Below are 18,029 nucleotides of genomic sequence, written 5' to 3'. Positions count from 1 at the left end.
TTGATGATTCCAAATCTACTTTCTACACCTGAGTTTCCAAATTCCTGCCCAGCATTTCCTTCCAAACGTTCCACAGGCAACATACTAAGCATGTGCACAACTATCCAAATTATCTTTTCTTGTGAAACTGCCTTTATGCTTTCCACTTTTTAAAACATTCTACTTTAAAAAATACCTTGAGTCTAGAAACCTCAGATTTGCAACCCATTTCTCTCCTTCACCCTCCATATCCCATTAATCACCAAGTCCTGCCTCCACTGCTTGTCTCTGAATTCATTAGAACCCTTACCACCTTTTGCTGGCAGTGCTTTAACAGCATGCTAGCTAGCTGACTGGCTTCACATCCATCCATGGGAATCCCTGAATATTCTCTCTGATTTTGTAGCTCTCTGCTTTTGAACATGCTGTTCCCTAATACTACAGTCCCCTCCCTTCATTATCCATTCATGTTTTTATATTCAAGATCAAAGTCAAAAGCCATCTTCTCCAGAAGGTCTTATCTGATCCACCTCTGCAGCCTACTTCTGTGACTCCACATTTATGCAACTCTATTTAGCATTTCATTTGTCTTGGCTAACCTAATCTGCCCAGGCTCTTCATTCATTTCCCTGTCCCAGGCTTGTAGATTCAGAGGTCAGATCTATGCTGCACACTGTCACTAGAATTATTATTCATAAATAATGATCCAGTCATCCCAGTTCTTTGTGAGTATCGTTGCATGTTTCCCCACTTCCCTACAAAATAAAACGTAAATTCCTTAGACTGGTGACTGAGGCCTTTCAGGATGTGGCCTAACCCATGTTTCTCATTCGACCACTATTCCCCAAATACCCCAAATTGCAATCAGTTGCCCCCAAAATGCTCTCCATTTTTCCCTTTACTCCTATCTTTCTTCCCATCTCAACCTCCTACAGTCTCACTGAGTTCCCCAAACTCCTTTTCCTCCACCTCTCAGGAAAGCATTAGTTGCTGTCTCTCCTGTGTGTCCATAACATGTGGTTTATACCAGTTACTGATCATTGGGGGTGTGTGTGTGTGTGTGTGTAGTATAGGTGTGCCTGTCTTCTTAGATCCTGAGATCCTGAGGAAAGACTTGTGCTTACTCACTTCTATATACTCATTGAATATAATACCTGGCATATGGTACTGCCTGATAAATGTTGCTCTGCTAAATCAAAGCATTAAAAAATGAAAAAATTAAAGACATAAGACGAGATGAAACAAAATTGGCCGTAAGTTAGAGAAGCTGTGTGATGGATGCATGGGGCCTGTGATACTTCTGCTGCCTGTCAGACTTTCCAAAAGTCAAAATAAAAATAGGATATACCAAGCTTTCCAAAACTAGCAAACATGCTGTGATTAAAGCAGAGAATGTGTCCACTACACGTTCAATTCTTGACTCTACCGACCGTAACCCTGGGCAGGTGTGTGCACCTCCATGCTCTGCGCTTGTTAAGCGGAGACAGTATGCCTGTCACCTGGGCTTTCTCCCTGCCCTCTGACCATGCAAAGTTCTTTCCCTCCTCAGGCCTTTTGCATCAGCTCGTTTCCTCTAGGTCAGCTGACCCCCTCTAGGGGGAGTGTTTCCCTTTCCCTCAACAGTGCTCAGAGCTCCCTCTTGTCATTTAAATCACAGAATAAGTTTTATTTCCTCAAGAGACCCCTTCTTAGCCACCCTATCCATATCCATCCTGATTTTTCTCACAGCATCCTGCTATATTTTCTTCATAGCACTTAGCACTATCAGAAATGATCATGTTTGTTTGTTTACTTGCTAATGGTTTGTCTCCCTCACTAGAACATTAAGCATGTGAGAGTGAGGACTTTGACATGCTCTATATTCCCAGGCTCACTGCCTTCCTCAGTAAGTATTTGTTGAACACACAAGCAACTGAATACATGAATATAGCTGCACTTGCTTATTTGGTAACTCTTCCTAGAAATAATTCTATACAACTGAAGAGTTCAATCAAGAGACCCCTAAAATTAACGACATTGGTTTAAACATGCACAATCTAAAAGTTGAGAGTTTTATTTGGTGGACATTTTTGAGGACTTAAGCCCAGGATGTGGCCTCTCAGATTCCTCTGAGAGACTGCTCTGAAGAGGCAGGGGAGGAGCCAGGATATAGACAAGTTTTCACAACAAAGATCAGGTAGTCAGAACACCAAAAGATTATTGTTAATTAAACAAAACCAGGTATCTCAAGTTAAGGAATTTAGTGCTTTGCTTTGTATGGGAAGATGTAAAGGTTGGGGCTCATTCAAATCATTCCTTTGATGTTCACTTAGCTAATCTAAGGCCGGTATCCTGTGCTTTCCCATCCTGAGTTCCCTTGGGAGCATGGCTGTGGGTGGCTGCAGAGGCTGAGGACTTGTCAGTGGGCAGCCTGCGGGCAGCCTGCGTGTCTCCATCCTCAGTTCTCTCAGGCTTACAGTTCTCTCACCCACTGTTGGGTCGGCGGTAGTGGCTGATGGCTGCAGCGTCCTTTGTTGACTGATAAGGCAGGCAATTATTTTTCATTCACAACTACAACCGAATATGATAACCCATCTGATGGGACATTCCATCATGCTTTCTAGGAAGTCAACCTTAACCTGAAGAACACTATGGAAATTCTACACAAATTCTATACAAATATTTCAAGAACAACTGGAAACCTCTTAAGTCAAACTTTTTATATAAAATGTGAAAGAAAAAGAGACTAACAATAATGATAGCTGACTATATTAAATTTTACTATGTGCCTAGCACAAGTCCAAGTGCTATACATATATTACTTCATTTAATCTTCCAAATAATCCCATGAGGCAGGTACTCCTGTATCTCCCTTTGTACAGATGTGGAAACTGAGGCACAGGGATGCTAAGTCATGAACCCAAGGTAGAGAGCTGGTAAGTAAACATGCCAGGCTTGAGACTCTGTATTCCTAACCTACACTAGACTATGAGATCGAAACATGCCTTCCTCCATGCTTTCATTCACAGGCTATTCTTGGTGCCCTCTGGGCAGAATGGAACAGAAAATGTAATCAGTTGGATTTCTACATCTGCCAGTTTTGGCCAGTTTTGACCAGAGAAAAGTCCTGTTCCCCATTTCCAGGCCACTTTGACTGCTACAGTTGTCTCAAAACGTTTGCCTTTTGCCGCAAAGGGAACTAGATGAGAACCGATTCAGCACAAACTTTTCGCAATTACACGCAAAGCAAGCCCAGTGATGTCCTTGGGGGTGAAACGAGAGGCAGCTTACCTCTGCACAGGACACACAAGCCCTGTCCACAGCACAGGAGGGAGCAGGAACCCTGGGGATGCAGACAGACGTACTGCGTCTGCTGGATCCTCACACCATGAGCTATCAAAGGCCCCTCTTTGTCAGAGTCTTTTTTTTTTTCTTTCTAGGAATTAAATGCAAACTCATCTAATTTAACAATTTTCTTTTAGGTCTCTCCAAATTTGCTCGACTTTATACACCAAAAATTCCATAACGTCCTAATCTTCATCTGGCCCTGGATTCAAAGGATGAACCCGATATAAGAGGCTTTCTCCTCCTATCAGTATTGTCTCTGGGATTAAGAAGGTAAATTAAAGATTGGGCTGGGCAACAAAGTGAGTAGCCAGTGACCCAGAAGAGATTTAGAACCTTCTACAGCCCAGCATTTTCCTGCAAAGTGTCCTGCCTTTAATTTCCAAAAATTAGCAGGGCACTGTAAAACTTTTTGTTTTTTCTGCAGACACTATTTGCCCATGGATTCCATTAGAGAGAGAGTTCAGGCTGGATTTTGTTGGAAGGCACATCAGCACAGCTTCCAGGCCTGGCTAAGAGAAGATGACCAACTCACATGGTGAATGGAATAATACACTGACAAAGCTGAGGGGTCAGAAATGTAACCTGTCTTCATATGCACTGCCCAGATCTGGAAAAAAAAAAAAACCCATATATTTTCTTGCTCTATCCAATCAGAAAAGGACATTCATATCCTTTTTAAATCAGGCAACTTATCCTCAAAATCAGCTCTAAAATGTAAATTGTTCTTAAGTTTGGTACTACTCAGTGGTTTGCATTCATTTTCAAGTACATGAAGTTCAGCTTCACCTCTGGAGAAGTCTGCCTATCCGGCAGAATGACAGTTTTGGCTTTAGGCTTCAAGTTGATGAAGTAATAAATAGATTTACTGTGCCCTCAGGTTACTTCAGCTTTTGTCCACCTTTTACAGAACTTCCCTGAAACTCAAATTCGAAGCTATCTATATTTTCTTCTTCTTGTTAAAACTGCAATAAATTTTTATTTCATACCGTTGAGAGGGAGTGAATAGGAAAAAAAGCTATTTTTAAGTCATGGAATTTGGTAAGATAATCTTTTCCACGAAGGCTCCTCCACAAATTAATATATAAAAATTTAATCACCTTCTTGTACACTCATTCAGATAATATAAAATATGAAATTACTCATAAATGTAAACTATTACTTTCCTATACTTCCTTAGTTGATATACACAGAAATCCTAAATAATTAATTTCGCTTTTATTTAAAAGGGTTTAATGCTCAGGGCACACACACACTTATGTTGAGCAAATGAGGAGGTTCTGCTAAACCACTGCTCCTTATTCTGCCGATGTCAGATCACACACTGGGTGGGATTCTGTTATTCTGAATGCAGAGCCATGCTTGCAACCTTGGTGGTCGAAGCAGCATTTTGCAATTCTTTTTAATTTCTGTCCAGGTAGCAAGTAAAAGGAGCCGCACTGGCAGAAGTAGCCTTCTCATTTCTCTGTGGAGGGCCCCTGAATTAATGTTCACTGTGGTCGCAGTATAATTCCTGTCATACGTCACATTTTGATGAACATATCTAGAGGCTTAGAATGGGGTTTACGTCATCTGTAAACCCACATAGGATAGTAAGAACTCAAGGTGTGCAGAATGAGACAAATGCTCTAAATACATACGGGCACACACACACATCTGAACATAACTGCACTAAAGAAATCTGAAAAATAGAGAAAAGGAAAAAAACACCCTATAACCCCACTCTATGACAAACCATTAAGAGTTTTGTTTTTGTTTTTGTTTTTGTTTTTTTTTAAGGTTTGGCATTACTTGCTTTTATTTATTTATTTATTTAGAAGTATAGATGGTTTATCATATTGTGTGAGTTTCAGGTACATAGCAAAGTGATTCAGTTACATGTATATTTTTTCAGATTATTTTCCATTATAAGTTATTAAAAGATATTGAATATAGTTCCCTACGCTATACAGTAAATCTTTGGTTCTTATCTACTTTATACATAGTTTATGTCTGTTAATCCCAAACTCCTAATTTATCCCTCCCCTCCTCCCTCTCCCCTGTGGTAACCGTAAATTGATATTCTATTTCTGTTTTGTATATTGATTCATTTGTATTATTTTTTGATTCCACATGTAAGTGACATCATGTAATATTTGTCTTTCCCTCTCTGACTTGCTTTACTTAGTATGATGATCTCCAGGTCACCCATGTTGCTGCAAAAGGCAATATTTCATTTTTTCCTATGGCTGAGTTTTTAAATGTTATTTCCTAATCTTTTTTTGCCCATGCATCTGAATTTTAAAATAAAACAAACCACTGCTATATATATACATACACACACATATATATATGTCTTTAGTCAGTATCTTGATTTTTCCACTTAACATCTCTTGAGGCCCATTTTGGCTCTAAGGGTGTCAAATTTAATGATTCTTTGCGTCATATGGTAAGCAAATAATTTAGAAGCTAATAAAATTATATATATGAAAGTACTACTTTGCATACTGTACAAATGTTCGTATTTACAAAATTCAAAGTTTATTTTTATTTATTTATTTATTTTTAATTTTTTTTGAGGGGGGAGAGATAATTAGGTTTATTTATCATTTTTCTAATCAAAGTTTATTTTAAAAAGTAATATTCTCCCTTGACTATAAATTGATACATGTTGACATTTAAAAAAATTTGGAAAGCAGATAATATCCAAAGATCACAATTAGCCAGATAGATCCTACCACTCAGCTATAACCATTTTAAAGCTTAGTTTTTATGTAAAATTTTTTTCATACAATTTATATGTCTTTATAATTTAGAGACTTATTTTAAATTGTAGAAATCTCATTTACTATGGGAAGGGAAGTGGCTTTTCTTTGTCATGGTGATCTCTTTCCATAATGCAATGGCCTTATTTAATAGTACTTTGCCCTTCAAATAGTCTTTTGGGTTGTACACAGTAGGCTGGGCAGGCAGCTGCTGAGGGTAGAAAACACAGTATGTGGCTGGACAAGCAGTAAGTGTTCTAAAGAACAGAGTTTAGAGCCTGGTTGGTATCTCACAGGCCAAAGGATGAATTCTTAGGGAGACCACTTGTCCTCATTCTTCTCACAAGGCCCCAGAATGCATTCCAATTTCAGAGAGCCATCTGGAGAAAGTAGGGGAATTAGATGAAAGAGTGGATTGTTACAATCCACTCTTCAGATCAATCACACAGAGAATGTACTCCACGATGGAGTTTTCAGAGGTGCCTTCTCGATACATAAAAGCAGGAGTGTCACAGTATTCAGTGCCAGTACACTATTCAGCCTGCCAGTACACTATTCAAGAAAAGCCACCATGATAGAATCTTCATTTACAGAAAGAAGGCTTTAGGAAATTGATCCTTCATTTTTTGTTTGTTGTTTGTTTTTTAACTTTTTTGTGGTGGGGAGGTGATTAGATTTATTTATTTATTTTATGAAGATGTACTGGGGATTGAACCCAGGACCTTGTGCATGCTAAGCATGGACTTTACCACTTGAGCTATAGCCTCCCCACAAAGGTCATTCTTTTTTTTTTTTTTCTATTAATTCTATTTTTTTAGATTATTTGTATGATTAAAATAATTATCCACGTAATTCTTTTTTGGGAGGCAGAGGGAGGTAATTAGGCTTATTTATTTTTAGAGAAGGTACTGGGGATTGAATCCAGGACCTTGTGCATGCTAAGCATGCACTCTACCACTTGAGCTATACCCTCCCCCCAATCCTTCATTTTTTCTTTTAAATGTTTGGTTTTGACTAGGTAATTCTAGATTCTATGTTTCAAAAGCTCAAAAGGTTCAAATGAGTGAGTAGTGAAGTCTCCCCCACCATGCCTACCCCTAGCCATCCAATCCCCCTCCCAGAGCCAACCAGCGTTACCAGCTTTTTGTGAATCTCCCCAGAGATATAGAAGCAAAGGAAGCTATATATGGGAAGGGATCCTCCCAGCGTTCAGACTATCTCTGGATAAAGAGGTGCCTGGGCAGAGGAAACAGGGTTGTCTAAACCCTTTTATTAACCACCCTAAATCTGCAGACAGTTAATAGGTTTAGGTTTTGAAGGGAAGGCTTACTCGATATAAGGAGATAATGTCTGGTGCTAATGAGAAGAGCTTTGTAACAAGTGAGCTGCTCTCTATCTGGGCTGCACTCAGATCCAGGCCCAGGTCATGATCCATGGTGAGTTTATTCCCTCAAAGGGCGCCTGGGGCTATGGGCACTGCCGTCTTCTACATGAGCAATTTTCTAAACGTAAAACATTATCATACGTTTGTATTATTTTGATTAGACTCTGCAGTATTTACCAAAACTTTTACCTTTTAAAAGAAATACTGAAAACAATTTAAAAATCATTAAATATTATTTTAAAAGTCTCAGAGCCAAAATACTTCTCTACTGGAATGCAACTCTAATGATGTAATATAAATCAATGGAAAAATAGCAGGAGACATTTGCTTTACTGCCAAGTTTTAAAAAATACTTAAGCAAGGAATATTTATCTTAGTGATATGAATATTTAATTTTTCCTTATCTGGAAATTTAATTTTTTAAAAAAAATTGAACTACAATTGACTTAGAATATATTCATTACAGGTACACAATATAGCAATTCTGTATTTTTGTACTTTATGAAGTGATCACCATGGTAAGTTTGTTACCATTTGTCACCGTACAAAGTTTTTACAATATTATTGACTATACTCCCCATGCTGCACATTACATCCCCATGACTTATGTATTTTATAACTGGAAGTCTGCACTTCTTAATCCTCTTCACTTAATTTGCCCATTCCCCCAAAACTGTCTTTAAAAGACATTTTAAAGAGTGTTAACCAATATATTTTTGGGAAAACTTTAAAAGCTTACTTTCATATCGGCTGTTACCAATAAATAAATAAATAAATAAATAAATAAAGGCCCATGATTTTCTTTGGAAATGCAGCCCATCACTCTTTGCATCTATTAATATTTGCTTAAACAATAAAGATATCAATAGATTCTTTTACAGAACACACAAGCATACTCTAAATATCTGAAGATGAGTAAATACAGAAAAAAAAGCCAAAAGAAGTTTGAAGGTAAAAAAATATCCCATCAGACTTAAAAACATACTACAAATCTATTCGAATTAAGTCATATGACATGGTGCAAGGACAGACGACAGCTCATTAGAGCTCAGTGAAGAATCCAGAATTGACCTACGTGCATATTAAAAGACGAACGTCACATAAAGAGGAAATATAGGGCATTGGGGCAACTGACTATTGATTTATAACGAAGTAAAGTTAGTTTACTCCCTTGAATCATACGTATAAATAAATGCCCTGTGAATGAAAGATTTAAGTATAAAAAAAGCATGTATAAAAATTGAAGATAATACTTTTAGAATCTTGGCCGTCCTCCATAAGACACAAAACAAATGAAGTAAAAAAATAACAATACAGGCAAATCTGAATATGCAGAAATTTAAACAGAAGACCATAAAGAGTTAAAACATTAACAACAGATTAAAGTATTGAGACGCGTGTAATAAAGGGCTGACGTGCACAATACCTAAGGAGATTTTACTAATCCATATGAAAAAGACAAACAACCCCAAAGAAAACTGGTCAAAGAAAATCAAAGAATTCAAAAAATAAATGGCCAATAAAAATATATAAAGATGCCCAACCTTATGGAAATCAATGAAATAGGATATTATTGTTCATTCTTTAGAAACCTCTCACAACCTCCAAATGCTGATAAGGATGAGCAGACCAGTCATGTTCATTGGAAGTCACAGTGTAAACTGAGTGTCCTTTTGGGAAGACACAGAATAGTATCTTTCAAAATGTTAAAAAATACATATTTAGTAGACATGGCAAATACACTTATGCTATAGAAATACTGGCATGTATGGGGAAAGATGTACTCATAAAGTCAAGGTAGCATTGTTTAAATAATGGAAAACTGAAATTTTCATAAACATGCATTAATAGAATAATTGTTCAATAACTTATGACAGAGTGTATTATCTATGAAATGCCACAGAGTCATCCAAATGAATGAAATATATACTAACATGGACAGATTCTCTAGATGCTGTCTTTGTGAAAAACTGAGAGGGTGTACATAAATGCATGTAAGTATGTACACATATATCACACATACATGCACGTTTGTGAATGTACGGAAAACTGTCTAGAAAGATCTACACAAACTTTTACCAGTGGTTACCTGTGAGAATGGAAATGAATTTGAGGAAGGAGTGAAGGGAGTTTTCATTTTCCTTTAATAGATTTTTGTGCTGTTTGAATGCTTAATTAGAATATATTATTTGTGCACATAAAAATACATTTATAAAAAAGAAATACCTTTACTTCTCCCAACTTTGTACTTTTTTTGACTTGTTCATAGTGTACAACAGAACTTATTCAAGTACAAATGTTTAATTTTCATAAAATGAGAACTTACATATAAATGTATTTTTAAAATTTACTGGTTTTCTATTGGAATTTACTCTTCATATAATGCTACCAAATTAAAATGAGTTAATCAGACACTACGATTTGTTAGGAAAACCATCCTGAATGTCAAAGACTGGGCTGAGTGCAGTCGCTACATCTCAGGGGTCAGAATTCAAAGACACAAACACACACCATCATCCCAGTTATCCAGAGGTCCTAGCCAGCTCAGTGTCACCATAAATATCCAACTTATGGTGATCAACTTTACTGGAGAAGTGTAACCACAGTGTTAGATACTAGCATGAATTTTCCCTGACCTCAGAAGCAGAAGGGAGAAAAGGAGAGAACAAATAGGTCTGGCTTGATATGGGCATGTGATGGGTCCAAGACTGCATTATGATAGGGTAGCGTGCTCAAATAAAGAAAAAGCCTATATATTCAGGATGTCTGAAAGCCCTACATGCACTTACAAAGAAACATGACATAGGAGAAAACAAAACATCAGAAAGAACTACCCTGAGGAGAAAGGGGAGTTTCTTCTACATAGCAGACATGATTACAGGAGCAATAGGTAGGGAGCAATCAGGTCCCCGCGGACTTCAGGGAAGGGATTTGTTATTAAACTGTGAAGTTCTACCACTGCTTCCTTTATCACGGGACATGCTCCCCAGCATGTCACCACCACCAACACAACCACTGCAGATACTGTAGCACCATGATGCATGGCTGCCCTACAGAGGCTGTTTCTAGCCTTGGGATAAGTATTTGCTTTCCAGAAAGACGACCAGGGTATTCTTCATGTAATCATCTGTTCTGAAATGTTTTTTAACAATTCAATTTTCAAAAATTTGATTGGCACGCAAATTCTTCAATTTTTTATATAACACCTGTTATATCAGCAAAGCACGTAAACCTGTGAGATATAAATAAACGGAACACCTGTGAAGTGTGGGCTCAGACTACAAGGTCACTCAGGTCCCTGCCGGTTTTAGCAGCTGGTGAAACTGAAGTGTGTTGGGAGGAAAAATAATAGGATTATAGTGATCTTCTGTGGCAGCAGTAAAAACTGGGTTCCTTTCTAAGTTACATCCTCTAAAAATTGAGTTTCTATCCCAAGTTATGTCTTCTGGGAGTCCAAAGCAGACACATATGTGCCCACACTGGCTCTCACCCCCATCTGTTCTGGGCATAAAACCTCAACTGTGTCTCTTCAAGAGCAGAATAAATAATGCTGATGCTTGTCTTCTGGCCCAGAAACTAAAACTAAGAAAGAAAGCCAAAACATAGTCCTTTTAAAATGATTCAGACTTCAGGGAAAAAAAAAAAGACTTAATTTTAGAAATGTTCACTAGATGGTGTTGTGCTAAACTGTACTTTTTACAAAATTTTAATTGTTGTGAAACACACAGAACATACAATTTTCCATCTTACTCATTCTTAATATGTTCAACTGCACTTTGTTTACCTACCTGGTAAACTGTCGACTCTCTTCATGAACCTCCATTTCTGTGCTTTTAAATTCATTTAGTTCTTTCCTTATTGCTGCCTAAGTAGGAAAGAATAGATAAACAGAGTTGTTATTTAGGTCACAAACTTCCCCAGCATGTATAGAGTCAGTGAAGCAGACATTCTTTTAAGAAGTGCCTTGGAGAACGGGATTCCTAATTCTACCAGGTGGAGGTATGACAACTATGATACCAAGACTACAGCCAAACTAAAACCAGGGCAGATTCCCTTCCAGGGCCACCAACGAGGCGGAGAGGAAGTGAGACTTGGCCAGACTCATCCTGGGGCCCGATCTATGAGCCACACACATCCCCCAACCTCACTGACCACAAGAATAGCACAGGTCATGAGATTTTCCGAGAAACAGTATCGTTTTCCTATGAAAGTCCTGCCTGTAATACCACCCATAGCAACATGGTTTTGACTGAGCTGTCACAGAGCTATGGAGAAGGCAGTTGCTATTTATTCTTTAATATTGAAAGTCTGGACAGTTAGAATTAAAAATTTCAGCACAGTATTTCAGGCCACTCCAAGAAGTATCAAGTAGAATGCTATTACTGTTACTACTTAATAAACACCTAATCCATGCCATATAAATGCTGAGGTTGGAACAGATGCCCGTGTCCTTCAGGTTGAAAAGCTGAGACACTCATCAAAATGTTAACATTCATTATCTATGAACAAGAGTCGCTGGATCACGGTTGGTTTGGGGGTTCAACTTTGTGCCTATCTTTATTTCCTAATTTTTCTACAAAGAAGTTTTTCCTCTTGTAAATTAAAAAATACTAATAAAAGCACCCCCACAACCTCTGGAAAACAGACCCTTCAGCCAAAAAGTAGAATAGCATTACAAACCACAGAGGATGACTTCACTGGGAGATAAGAAAATCTACCTTGTGGTTGGAAAGCAAAGAATTATAGAAAAAGAAAAAGAGGAAAGCCCTGAGGCCTCTCTCTGGCCTTCTCCCATCACTAGCTATCACTCTGCAATATACAACCTTTTCCCCAAGGATCCTTTCAGTGTTACATTTAAATGCCACAGTCAGATTGTTTTGTCTCCCCAGATATATTCCTCAGCCCCTGTAGTTTTCTATGAGGAACCTGAGGCTGGGAACTGTGGCAATAGTTCTTGCTACTGGTTTTTGGAAGAGGATGAACCAAGTAGAGAAATATTTGTGGACCTGAGTCTCTTGTGATAAGACTATATCTCTTGTTTCACAAATGAGATTCACTGTGAGGATACTTTATTTTACTCACTGTAAAAACTAACTGATACCCAGAACCAGTAGCTAAAATAGCAGAGATGCTCTATACTCATCACCAATTAACATCTATCAAAAAGTCTTCCTTAAGCAATCCGAGTGTCTACTGATAGACAGATGGATAAAGAAGATGTGGTTTATACATACAATGGAATATTACTCAGCCACAAAAAATGAAATATTGCCATTTGCAACAACATGGATGGACCTAGAGGGTATTATGTTAAGTGAAATAAGTCAGACAGAGAAAGACAAATAGCATACAATTTCATTGTATATGTGGAATCTGAAAGAATAAAACAAATGAACAAACATAACAAAATAGAGACAGATTCATAGATACAGGGAACAACCTAGTGGTTGCCAGAGGGGGAAGGAAGCAGAGGGATGAGTAAAATGGATGAGAGAGATTAAGAGCTTCCAGTTACAAAATAAATGTCACAGGGATGTAACGTACAGCACAAGGAATATAGTCAGTAACACTGTGATGACTTTGTATGGTGACAGACTGCCTTCTTTCCAATAAAATGAACTTCAGGGCCTAAGTCATCCAGAGAATTGTCTCAGCTCTCCGTGCTGGCTTGTAATTAGAAATAATGAGTCAGTTATAGGCAATTAATGTGATGCAAAATTATAGGGACTGGTTGTTTCAAAATATGTATCAGGAAGATATGACTACAGGCAGTTAAAGAAATGTAATACTCAGCTTAAAAATTCGCTGAAGAAAGAGAACTCAGTTTTATTCCAAGATTTACTTCCTTTTACTGTTTAAAGAGAAGGTTTCCTGAGAGAGTTTTGAGAGGGAAAAAAGTAACCAGATAGCCTTTATGTTCAGGAAATACATGCACAATCATCTTAACCCCTTCTATACAAATGAGACCAGAGTTTAAGCCTACTAACTCTTCATGTAAGTATAAAGGGGACTGATTTTTTTTAAAGATAACAGGATAGAGTTAGGCTGACGTAGTGGGATTGGAACCTGAATGGCACTGAGGTGGACCAACTATAGGAAGCCACTGACCCCAAGCTAGGTCGGTATTCCTAAGACTGAAACAAGAGAAGCCCACAGGAGACAGCACTGGCACCAAACATGTAGCATTTTTTGGTACCATGAAAATTATAGAAGGGGTAAAGGAAACAAAAATGACTACAAAAGTTTTAAATTGACTAGTGATGACTGGTGATGGAAAGTCTGCTTAATCACTCCCAGTCAGCTCAGGGGTCAGCCTGGCCACAAGCAACAGGTGATTTGTTAACATACAGGACCCTGCTGCCTTCTCAAATAATATGAATGGTGAGGCCAGCATTAACTAGAACTCAAATCATTTTGATGTCTTTTGCTTATTTATTTAATAAAAATCTGATATGGAACAGCAGGCTGACCTTATGAGCTGCTTGTAACTGACAGAACATGGTAGAAGTGAGGCTGGGTACCTTCTGAAGCTGGGTCAGAAGGCCATGCAGCTGTCACCTGGTTCTCTTGGGGCACTTACTCTGAGGAAAGCCAGCCACCATGTAAGACACATAACAACTCGGAGGCCACCATGCTGAAGAGGCCACATGTAGGTGCTTAGTGGACAGTCCCAGCTGAGTCCAACCACTAAGCCGAGCCTCTGAGGCATCCTCACCAAGACACTAGACATGTAAAGAAGCCATCTCAGACCCTCCAGAGCAGCCCACTGTCAGCTGAATAGCACTGAGTGACCTGAGTCAAGCTCATGAACAGCAGAAGAATCACCCTGCTAAGCCCTGACTAAATCCCCAACTGACAAAATCTGTAAGATATAATAAAACAGATGTTGTTTTCAGCCACTAAGTTTTGGGACAATTCGTTGCATAGAAATGGTGACTAGAATAGGGTCAACAAGGAGTCACTAAATGAGAGGTGAGTGACCAAAAGCCCACAAATAAAAGGAGAGAATGGAAGAAAACTTGTTCAAAGGTGTGTACTACCTCTTGCAAAATAATACACCAGGTGACTTGTCTAGCCTTCCTATGAAAAAACAACTAAAATGCTGAACGTAACTGGGTGTGGGATGAATTTATTCAATACCAAATTTTGCTTAGAGACAAAAAATAGAAACCATTATTTGGGATATTAGTAAAACTATAAAGTGAAGAATTTCTTAAAAATTAGTTGGCAAAATTATTTAACTATGTAACCATGGTACTCATAAAATAGTCTTTCTTCATGATGGAACCCTCTATATATTTCAGTTATTCTGAACTGTGAGCCGTGATATAGATTAGGGTTTGGAAAACCATGGCCCATAGGCCAAATGTGGCTCACCATCTGTTTTTATAAATAAAGTTTTATTGGACCAGATGTACATCCTTCACTCACATATCATCTGGCTGCATTCATGCCACAAAGGCAGAGCTGAGCATTGCAGCAAAGACTGGATTGCCCACAAAGACTGAAATATTTACTCTTTGGCAGTTAATAGAAAAAGTGTGCCAGACTTGATATAGATCAATACCTTTTCCACTGTTAATAAATCCCTTAAAAGGATCTTACATAAGTTATATTTTTTAAAAGTAAGGATAAATCATGGTTGAGGGACAGCATCTCCCTCCAATCCAGGTTTGAACGCAGGCAGATTACATAATAACTAAGAACCAGTTTTTTCTGAGACAGCTGAAAGAACTATGTTGATACTACTAAATATATCACTGAAGTGGCTTAAATAATCAAAGGCAGAAAATTGTTGAGATATTCGGTAATACCTGGTCTCCTAGGATGACTAAGAAGGTAATGGAGCTTTTAGAAAAGCAATAAAATCATAAATAAATAAAATCATGGCTCAAGCCCCTGACGTTCTTGCCTTGTCCGCAGGCGTTAACCTGGCCCAGGGCTTGTCTGCCCGGCGATCGTAGTCGGGCGAATCAGTGACTTCTACATACTCATTAAACCGCAGGATCCTTCGAGCTTGCAGCTCTGCCACTGTGGGTCTCAGGCTGAGCTGCAGGAGGACAGGGAAAAAAGGATGAGTTCAGTAAACCATTCACAGCCTCATGGTGTCACATTTTCTCCTAGAGATCTTCAAAGTTATGGTTAAATAAGGTCACTTTCAGATAACAACAAAAAAAAAAGCATCTTGGGAGTTTCTAATGAGAACTAGAAAGCAGCGTGCCCTAATTTTGAGACTATAAAAATCACCATTGTTAGATAGGTCAGAGTCTTTGGCAACCGCCTGCATTATGCTATTTTCCCCACCTTGCCTGGCACTGTGATAAAGGCGCCTGTCATCTCTGACACGGGGAACAGGAAACAGCACAGACACAACAGTAACCCAGATACAGGACGGCTGCTTTGCAGGCTGAATTATCAAGACAAAAGCCCCACAGCTTGTAAAACGAAAATAAAAATCTCCGTTCCTACTATATGCAACCTATACATTCAGAAATGCACAAAATGACAACAAAGAAGTGCTCCACTGAAGGGTGTGCCTATGGCAGTCTTCTGTGAGGGACTAAGGACTCAGGCCCAGATTTGACATTTACCTTTGTCCAGAAGAGCCTTTGTGTAGGCATGAGGGGGTGCCTGTTGGAAAACTGTACTGTAGTGAGGCCACAAATGCTTAAAACCAGCTGCAACCTTTAAGATACTCCTGATAACTTGGATTCCTTCTACAATTTTTGTCAAATTCAAATTTAGAGTTATATTTACTCTTCCCTGTATTTGCTTTCCTCTCTGGGTTCTTTCTCAAGCCCAAGAATAAGACATAATGGTTCCGAGAGACTAAGAAACCTGGCCCCTGGTTGAAAGGCATCATCTGCTCTCCACTATGGAGGGTCACGCTTCTGTGACCTTTCGCAGTAGGGAGGTGTCATAGAATTGTCAGAAAGGTAGACACAGGTCTATGTTCTACACATTGGGTCCATTTTCAGTATCTTTTCTCTCCACATATATACTCTGTATACAGCCAGATTATCCATGGTCTAAGTGGTCCTCTTTGGAGGCATTCCTTATTTGCATGGGCTCAATTTTTGGAAAAATTAAGCACTTTTGCAAAAAAAAATTTTTTTTGATGTTTTTGTGATCAGAAACATCTCCTTTCCTCAGTTTCTTCTAGAGTAAAATCAGAGAGTGAACTGTCAATGCTCTAACATTCAAGGCATTCAAGGATTCTAGGAAGACCTGGGTCTACCCCTTGGGCACACCTGACCTGGGATATACCACTGCAGACCCTTCGATCTTCATGAAGCCCTTGTAGGTGATGGACACAGAAGGGAATCATCGAATTGGTTCTTCTGTAGTCTCAGTTACTGTCCTATCTACACCGCTTGCTTCCTACTGCCTCTCCAGGCCAGGTAGGGTTAAGGAGGTAGAGAAGGTAGAGTCCCCCCTTGCTTCTGGGGACTGCCCAAAAGGCACGTGACCAGTGGCCACACAGGTCAGAAATTTTTCATCCCGTCTTGCCCCTCAGGGCCGCACCAGTCTCGGGGTAGCAATTAGTGCTATGGGATGTTCTGTACCTATGACAAGTAAGGTGGAGGCAAGTGGGGATCAGGCAGTTCTGTTGCCTCCTGGAAGGGCTCAATTGGACTGAGAAGAGACTGCATGTATGACAGGGGTGAGCCTGGAGCAGGGAGGAGGGGCTATTGCTTAGCTGTAGCTGGTGACTTAACGGCCACTGAATGGCTAGAAGAGTTATCTCTATAAATTCAGTTTACAGAGTCTTTTTCAGCTTGATTACTGTTTGACATTTAGGATCTTTGAGGAAAAAGGAGATGAATTAAGGATCTTTTTCCCTAAAAATCAAAACCAAAATCTTTCAAAATACAGTCTCCAACCTTTCCACGGGAATGTAGTGTTTCTTCTACCTGCCTTAGAATGCTTTCGCTGTGAACTCCGCAGCCAGCCCAGATAAATGTGGGTCAGGGCACACACTTCACTGCAGCGGTCACATTTTACTCATCCTGTCTCATCCGAGTGTGAAAGGTGTATCTGAAGAATTACTGAACAAGTTGTTCATTATGAAATATAAACTTGGATAGTGCCAAATTTTTCCAAAGAATATCATTATTTTTAACAATTACAGAAAAAAGCAAAGCCTCTGGTATCAGATTTATATTTTCACAAATGAGTGGAAACAACTGTCGAGTTCTGGCGGTGAGACATTTGTCAGTTTGGGTAGCGCTGCAGCAGGCAAGCTGGGTGATCAAGTTTACTTAATAAATTACTCACCCAGCTCAGAATCTTCATTAATAACTGAGTATTTATTTAATAGTTCCAAGACTACATGGCAAGGGTGAGCATTTTTTAAAATTATACACTGAAATGTCAATAAAGATCTGAATGGGAGATGTTTGCGTGATTTTCTAGTCTTCATTTTTCTTTTGGCATTAACAATCCTCACACAGATTGCATGTTATTTTCATAATCAGCAAATGCAATTTGAGACTTTTGATGGTTAACTTTTCAAAATCAGCATATTATGCATTTATAAATATAAACATAATTCATACTGTAAGGATTACATTGATTTTAATGTGTAGGTTTAGTTA

The 18,029-nt window shown here is 38.7% G+C and overlaps 1 protein-coding gene across 9 annotated transcripts in view; it reads right to left on the bottom strand.

Annotated features, from left to right (window-relative positions):
* Nucleotides 1-18,029, bottom strand: part of PHACTR2 (phosphatase and actin regulator 2) — a 240,555-nt gene that overhangs the window by 6,963 nt on the left and 215,563 nt on the right. For 7 of the 9 annotated variants that reach the window (XM_032485064.1, XM_032485065.1, XM_032485058.1 and 4 more), the window contains 2 exons: nt 15,344-15,481; nt 11,220-11,296 (listed from right to left, as the gene is read on the bottom strand). In XM_032485064.1, the coding sequence (XP_032340955.1) occupies nt 11,220-11,296; nt 15,344-15,481 (215 nt within the window). Of the gene's footprint in view, nt 1-11,215; nt 11,297-15,343; nt 15,482-18,029 lie in introns of those variants that run through there. The other 2 variants (XM_032485059.1, XM_032485063.1) reach the window with 1 other exon arrangement.

This window comes from Camelus ferus, chromosome 8 (assembly GCF_009834535.1).
Source record: "Camelus ferus isolate YT-003-E chromosome 8, BCGSAC_Cfer_1.0, whole genome shotgun sequence".
Classification (NCBI taxonomy): Eukaryota; Metazoa; Chordata; class Mammalia; order Artiodactyla; family Camelidae; genus Camelus; species Camelus ferus.
This window is presented reverse-complemented; position numbering and strand designations above follow the sequence as displayed.